This window comes from Aquila chrysaetos, chromosome 5 (genome assembly GCF_900496995.4).
Source record: "Aquila chrysaetos chrysaetos chromosome 5, bAquChr1.4, whole genome shotgun sequence".
Classification (NCBI taxonomy): domain Eukaryota; kingdom Metazoa; phylum Chordata; class Aves; order Accipitriformes; family Accipitridae; genus Aquila; species Aquila chrysaetos.
Genome location: NC_044008.1, coordinates 75783669 through 75790943, shown reverse-complemented (window position 1 = coordinate 75790943; position 7275 = coordinate 75783669). Strand labels below are relative to the sequence as shown.

At 69.3% G+C, this 7275-nt stretch overlaps 1 protein-coding gene across 1 annotated transcript; it reads right to left on the bottom strand.

The window, feature by feature from the left end:
* Window positions 1-737: 737 nt before the first annotated feature.
* CBX4 (chromobox 4) lies at window positions 738-5672 on the bottom strand. Its single transcript, XM_030015250.2, has 5 exons — window positions 5441-5672; window positions 5312-5355; window positions 4384-4449; window positions 3553-3619; window positions 738-2996 (listed from the first exon to the last, which is right to left on the bottom strand). Exons 1-5 carry the CDS (start codon window positions 5507-5509, stop codon window positions 1665-1667), a joined length of 1578 nt encoding a protein of 525 aa, XP_029871110.1. The 5' UTR covers window positions 5510-5672; the 3' UTR covers window positions 738-1664.
* Between the last annotated feature and the right edge of the window lie 1603 nt (window positions 5673-7275).

Sequence of the window (7275 nt, the reverse complement as noted above, 5' to 3'; positions counted from 1 at the left end):
ACGGAGCCAGTTTGGCAAGCACAAGATTACGAGCACCCGACTCTGCTTGGGAATGTTATAGGGGATCCCGGGGGGAGCGGGGACTGAGCGCCGTATCTCAGCCGTGTCCAGGCGGGCTCCACGGGCATGCTGCTAGGTTGCCACCTTCGTGCAAGCCACGTTGTAAAGAATTAGCCCAGCGCTGTATTTTCAGTGGACTCCAGCAATTATTAATCTAGTTCAGAGATGTCTGCAGGCTTTTTTGTGGAATTTGGACCATCTTCCTTTCTGGAGAAGTTCAACTTCTCATCTAACTGCGACCCTCCCCAACGCCGGGGATAATGCCGCTGGGGTGGCAGCGTCAGGCCGAGAACTAGCGATCGCCCATCCATCGCAGCCACCTTCCCAGCCGCCTTCCAGTTTTCCCATCGCAGACCTCACGCAGCCCGTTTTGCTCTGGAGAAGCCCAGCCCTGCCTTGGCACCGCGGGGAGAGGGAAACACCAAACTGCCGCCTCCTACGGCCTTGCTGCCCGCCTGGGTGGCACGAGGAACAAACAGGGTGCCCTCACGCACCGCGGGCGGCACGCTCTCGTCCGCGCTTTTGGGGGAAAGCCAGAACTGCATTTGATACGCCGCGTCTCGGAGCTGATTTTAACCTGCAGGTACCTGCTCCGGGGCACCCCGGCCACAGCCTGCCCGCACAGGGACGCTTCCCGTGCCGTCTGTATGCAGTAACAAACGCACTCCAAATCCCGGTAGTTTTTGTAAAGGTTTATAGTCCTTTGCAATGATTGCATGATACATTTCTTCCCCCGCGACACAGCCCTCGGACCAGGAAGCGCCGCTGGCAGCTCGCGCTCCACCTCCCAGCAGCTGGGCTTTGCAATCCGATCTACACTAGCTGCAGAACATCAAATGCACTTTCAACATCTCCATTTAATATTTACATTCAAGCAATTAATAATTGGAAGCTTATAGTTTAGACATTTCTAATAGCAGCAATTTCTATAATAGCTTGTTTAGCTTTAGATAACGATTTTTTTTTTTTTTTTTTTGCACATAGAAACACCACATGTGTACAGTATCAAAAAATATATACCAGGGATGGTCCTGCGGGGTGTAAGGAGGGCAAGGGGACAAGACTAACAAATGCTGAATGGTTAAAAAGGAGAACAGAAAATAGTTGTTTGATATAGTTTATAAGGTGATCTAGGGACTCCATAAATCTAGGCTTTATATTTCATTATATAAATACCTACAAATAAATATATTAGCGTGGCCAGAGAGCGACCAGCTTTCAGCTCAAACAATACATTTCAATAACACCACGTACAAACGGGAGCAAGAATCACTCGACAAGTTAGCACTGTTAAAATATAATACTATAACTCTGAGTAACTGGCAGGCCCCGTCCTCGCGTGTCCCGGCGCCCGCAGGTCCCGGGGCAGCCCCCGACCGCGGGGCGGGAGCAGCGGCGAGGACACCCCGCGTGGCAGGGACGGCCACCGTGCCCGGCCCTGCGCCGGCATCCCCTCGGCGGAGACGGCAGGCTCGGCCGCCGCGGCGTGGGCAGGGGGCACGCGGGCTCCGGGGAAGGGGCACCAGTACCTTAGAGGGAGGCGATGGGGCCGACGGCCCCGGGACGGGCAGGCAGCTCCCACGGGGAGCAGCCACCGTCCCACCTCACACCGTCACGTACTCCTTGAAGGTCACGGTCAGGCAGTTTGCGGTCACGTCTGTGATAATTATATTCCCAAAGAAGGGCTTGAATTCCTGCAGGGACTCGGCCTCCTCCTCCTCCTCCTCCTCCGCAGCCTCCTGGGGCTGCGGAGGCTCCGCGGCCGGTTTCTCAGCCGGCACCGGCGGCACCTCCGGCTTCACCTGCGCCAGGGCCAGCTCGCCCTCCGCCCGCGGTTTCACGCAGCGCAAGTCTATGGGCTCGTCCAGGTCCGAATCCAGCAGGATGACCTCCGGCTGGGCGGGCGGCTCCGGCCGCTCCGGGGCCGGGGGGCTGAGGCAGGTGGGGGCACTGATGCTCCGGGAGGTCAGGCGCTTCTTGCCCGGCTCCCGCTCCACGTGCGGCTCCGACAGGCAGCGCTTCCGCGAGCCGGGGCTGGAGAGGTTCAGTCCCATGGAGGAAGGGCTGTGCTCGCACACGGGACTCAGGGACCAGGGCACGAGGTCCGGCTTGGTGGTGAGCTGCAGGGGCTGCTCCGCCGGAGGAAGGGGCAGCTCCTTGGCCAGGGGAGTCTTTTGGGGACTTTCCTCGAGCTCCGCGGGGGGCTGCCGGCCCTCGCCCTCGCCTTTGCTCAGGGCGTTGCTGCCCACCACCCTCTCCTCCCCCGGCTTCCTCCAAGCCTCCAGCTTCTCCTCCCCACCCTTCTTAGGAGTCCTCTCCTCCGCGGCCCGCTTCCGGGGAGGCTCCCCGGACTTGATCTTCACCGCCTGCATCCCGTTCTCCATGTACTTGCTCATGACGATCACAATGCGCCCGTTCTTGTTTTTGTTCTTGACGATCTTCATCTTGCCCCCGAGGCCGTTGCTGGCCACCCTGTCTCGGGGGGGAGGCCCGGTACCACTGGACAGGTTCTTCTCAGCCCCGTTCTTGCTCTCCGGGGCGAGGTTCTTGACCGGGCCCAGCAGGTTTTTGGCCGGGCCGTGAGCCCACTTGTCCGGGTGGGCGACCAGGGGGCTCTTGTTACTGTCCAAGCAGGCCTGGCTCTGTGGCTCCTTGCTGCTGGGCTGGTAATGGGGCTCGTACATCTTGGGGTCCGGCTGGTAGTGGTGGTGCTTCTTGCTGTTCAGCTGGTAGTAATACTTCCCTTTGCTGTGGGACTGGTGCTTCATGCCGCTCTCCTTGCCGTTGGGCTGGTACTGGTGGTGCTTCTTGCTGTTGAGTTCATACTGGTGCTGCTGGCTCTTGCCGGAGGAGCCGAGATCCAGCTTTGGCCTGTTGTCCACGGCGGGGTCCTGCAGCCCCGTGAGGATGTTCGAGCGGCGGGCGAAGGAGGGAAGCTGCAACACAAAACCAGGGGCCGCGGTCAGCTGGTGCGGGAGAGGGAGGTGCTGGTGCTCCGGCAGGTGCCGAAGCCCCCCCCCCCCCCCCCCCCCCCCGTGAAACCTCCGCCCCTCCAGCGGCTCTCGTTACGGGATGCTGCATCACGGGGCGCAGCGTCCTCGAGCAGGCAGCCCCAGCCCACTCCAACTTACAGGCTGTGCATTGCTCCAGATTAATGAAGCAATGAAAAGAAGAAAAGCACCCTTCAATCAGCTGTCCGGGAACAGGGGCCAAGCAGGACCGCTGCTGCCGAGCTTGCGAGCAGCCTGCTAATGCTGCTCGGCTGCAGGCGCAGCGGGTCTGCCCTGCAGCCCGGAGAGGAAGGGGGGGCTGGGACCGCCCGATGAGCTCAGCGCTGGGGCCTGGGGGTCCCCGGGGCATCGCGAAGCGCCCGGACTGCACGCACGGCTCCTCAGCATGATGAAACCCGCTGAAAGCGGCTCCCTGGGGACGGGGCCACGCTGCAAACAGGCTGCCAGGGAGGTGCGGGGCTGGGCTCCACCGCGCATTTACCTGCACAACCAGCGGCTTTGGCTTGGGCCCCCGCTTGCGGTATCCCATCAGCTGCTCCTGCCGCTCCCTGCAGGAACACAGAGTCACGGCGAGGCCCGAGCGGCGGCACGTGGAACCCCGGGGGGCAACCCTCCCCGCGCCCCACGCGGGGCAGCTCCTGCGGTGCCAATGACCCTACACGGGTGCAGCGAGCTGGTGCGAGGGGGTGGCGGGAGGGGAGCCGAGGCCCCACAGGTGCGGAGCCGCAGGCCGGGGGTCCCGCAGGAGGCAGCGGGACGGGGGGGGGGGGGGGGGGAACGGCACGGCCGACCCGCTGAGGCAGCAGGCGCCTGGCGAGACGACTTTCCCGCTCTCGCCTCCCCCCGCTGCAGCGAGGGGCTGAAGTTTACAGTTTGCGCCAAAATACTACAGGAAATAAATGCACGGAAAGAAGAAGAAAAAAAAAAAAAAAGCAGAAAAAAAAAAAAAAGCAAGCCAAAGCCCGTCCAAGCGCAGCAGCAGCAGCAGCGCCGCCTCCTCCACTCGCAGGCATCAAATCCCCGGGCAGGCAGGAGCGCAAGGCGCGGCGTGGGGGGAGCGCGGCGCGGGGGGGAACCTTGAACCGGAGGCGTCGCCCGGCGGCCCCGCGCCCGCCCGCCCGCCCCGCCGGGGCCGCGCCCCCGAGGAGCCCGAGCCCGGGCCCCCGTCCCGCGCCCGCCCCCGCCGCGGCCCCCCGGCTCCGTGACGCATCTGTAATTGCCGAAGCGGGCGCGGGTGCCCGCCGCCCCTCCCGGTGTCGTGTCGTGTCGTGTCCCGTTCCCCCCCCCCCCCCCGACCTTCCCTGCTGCTCACCTGTTCTGGAAGGCGATGAGCAGCCGGGGGTCCAGGATGTTCTCCTCCGGCTCCCACGTGTTATATCTTGTGCGAGAGGGGAGGAGAGCGGCCGTCAGCCGCGGGGCCCCGCCGGGAGGGGGGCCGGGGTCCCGGGCAAGGGGCGCCCCGCCGCCGCTGACGGCCGGGAGCACCGGGCCCGCCTGGGAGCGGGTGTCCGGGGCTCGGGTCCCGGGGGAGGGGGATGGGCGGGGGGAGGGAGAGAGGGAGGCGCGGGGGGGGGGGGGGTACGGGGACGGAACTGTTTATTTAGCGCAGTTATTATTCCGGAGGAATTCTAGGCATGTCATGATGAAATTTTCCAAATCCCCTTTCCCGGACCCAGGAAAGCGGCCGCGGCGCGGAGGAGGGACCCGGCCGCTGAGTCCGGAACAGCGGCGCGGACCCCCCCCCCCGCGCCAGCCCCCCCCCGCCACCACCACCCCCCCCCCCCCCGCCGGCACTGTCATGCAAACCCCAAATACTCCGCAGCGGCCGCCCTCGCTCCGCGGCCGGTGCCTCCGCCTCCGCGGGCGGCTCTCGGGGGCCGCCCGCCCGCCGCGGGCTGCGGGGCGGCGCGGGTTATTTTTGCGGTTATTCCCCCCCCCCTTCCCCCCCCCCACCCGCGCCACCCCCCCCCCCCCCGCTCGGTTCTGCAATATGGAGCCCGGCTCCCGAGGAGGGAAAGGGGGAAGGAGCCATTTTCTGGTGCACATCAGCCGCCGCCTGCCCGCCTCGCTCGGCTCCCGCCGCCGCCACCACCGGGCCCCCGCGGTCGCTTCTCGCCGCCCCGCCCGCCCGCCCTGGCCGGGGCCCTTCCCGGGGCACCGAGCGCGGCGGTGCCCCGCCGCCGGGCCGGGCCGCCCCTACCCCATCCCCATCCCCGTCCCCATCCCCGCTCGGTACTCACTTGGGCGACCATCCCCTCCATTTCACCAGGTACTCGACTCTGCCCTGCGGAGCGCGGGAGGCAAAGACACGGCGTCAGCTGGACCCGCCGCCCGCCCGGCCGCCCCCCGCCGCCCCCGCCCCTCCTCACCTTTCTGATCCGCTTCTTCTCGATGCTCTCCACCGCGAAGACGTGCTCCCCCACCGCCGGCAGCTCCATGCCGCAGCCGGGAGGGGCCGGGCCGGGGCCGGGGCCGGGCGTCCGCGGCCGCCGCTGCAGCCGAGCTGGGCTCCGGCTCCGGCAGCTCCCGCCGCCGACCCGACAGACACTGAGCCCCGGCCGCCGCGGCACCGCAAACCCGTGCAAATCCCGGAGCGAGACGTCAGGGAGGCGGCGCCTCCCGGGCCCGGCTGCCCGTCAACGGCGGGGCCGGGGGATTGGCGCAGACCTGCCGGGGAGCGAGGCGGGGAGGGGGCGGGCGGGGGCCGGGCAGGAGCGGCGGGGAGGGGAGGGGAAGGGCCGGGGGGGGGTAGGTGGGGGGGGGGAGCAGCGCGGGCAGCCCGGCCCCCGCCCCACGCGTGACTCAGCACGGCCCCCACGGGCCCGGCGGGGGGCGGCAGAGCCCGCGGGGCAGGTGCGCGACACGCGCCGCCCGGGGGGAGGAAGGGGGTGTCGGGGGGGGCCCCGCCGGAGGATGCGCGGTGCCCGGGGGGGGGGGATGTCCGCGCGGTGCCGGCGGGGTCCCGGGGAGGGGGACGAGCCCTCGGGAGGAATCCACGCCGCGCCACGTCGCGGGCTGCCCTGGGCCCCGGGGGGCGGCGGCGCCTACCCCCTGCACGGCCCGGGCCCGCCGCCTCCTGCCGTGGGGCCCGGCCCGCAGCGGGAGGCGGGTGCGAGGGAGCGGCCGCGGGAACCGGCCCGGAGAAGCCCGAAGCCCCGCTCCCGGGCCGGGCGCCGCGCTGCTCGGCGGGTCCCTCGCGGCCGGTGGGGAGCCCGGTCCGTGGGCAGCCAGCGGCGGGGATCCCCTCGTTGCAAGATGGCCGGAGGACCCGGGGGGGGGCCCGGGGCAGGTGGCGGCGAGTTTTCCTCGCCCGGTGCCGGAAGCCGCAAAAGGCGGCGGCGTACGGGGACCGGCGGAGAGCCCGGGGCGGGCGGCTCCGCGCACTCGCTTCTCGTTTGAACGGATGAAGGGCAGTAGGCTGAGGCCCACGCGTGTCCGCGCCGATCCCCGTCTTGCCAGCGGGGGGACCCCCAGCCCTTCCCCGCTCTGCTGCGGGGAACGTGGCGGTGCCGGAACGGAAGGCGACCTTCCCCCGGGCAGGTGGAGCGGAGCCGGCCGTGCCCCGTGGCCGCTCCGAGCCGCGCCAGCAGCCGGGCACCTTCCCGGTGCGGAGCCCCCGCCGTGGGGGCGGGCAGCTCCGGCCCTTCCCCGCCGCCGCCGCCGCGGCGGGAGCCGCGCCCCGGCCACGGCACGCCGGGAGGGGCGGGCAGGACGGGGGGTACGGCCCCGCGTGGGGCAATTCCCAGGAAGGCGCCGCCTGGAGCCCTCAGACCCTCCCGGGGGTCTCGGCTCCCGGGACTGGCCGAGCTCGGTCCCCGCAGGTGCCGGGCTCTGCCCGCCCCCCCCCCCCAAGCCGCCGCCGGGGAAGAGGGACGCGCGGCGGGCGGCGGAGGGGAGCCCCGGCCGGGGCGGGACCGGAGCCACCGCGCCCGGTGCGCAGCGAGGCCGCCCCCGGGCCGGGGTGAACGGGCGTCCCGCCGCCACCACCGCTCCGGCTCTGCCGGGCCGCCGCGTCCCGCCGGCCCACGGAGGGGGCGGCCATTCCCCGCGGGGCCGGGACCCCCGTGGCCGGGGTTCCCGGCAACTTTCGCCGGGGTGCGGGAGCGGCGGGGCCGAGCCCGAGCGGCACCGGGGCCCGGAGCGGCTTCTCTGCCGGGGGTCGGGCAGCAGTGCCGGGTCCCCCGAGGACGCTCGTGTCCACCCC

Bases quoted from the DNA above. Each gene is read 5' to 3' on its own strand.
- CBX4 (XM_030015250.2), bottom strand. From the start codon at position 5,509: ATGGAGCTGCCGGCGGTGGGGGAGCACGTCTTCGCGGTGGAGAGCATC. The intron at 5,356-5,440 runs GTGAGGAGGGGC...CGCGCTCCGCAG, and splicing joins AGAAGAAGCGGATCAGAAAG to GGCAGAGTCGAGTACCTGGT. The intron at 3,620-4,383 runs GTGAGCAGCAGG...GTGTTCCTGCAG, and splicing joins CTCATCGCCTTCCAGAACAG to GGAGCGGCAGGAGCAGCTGA.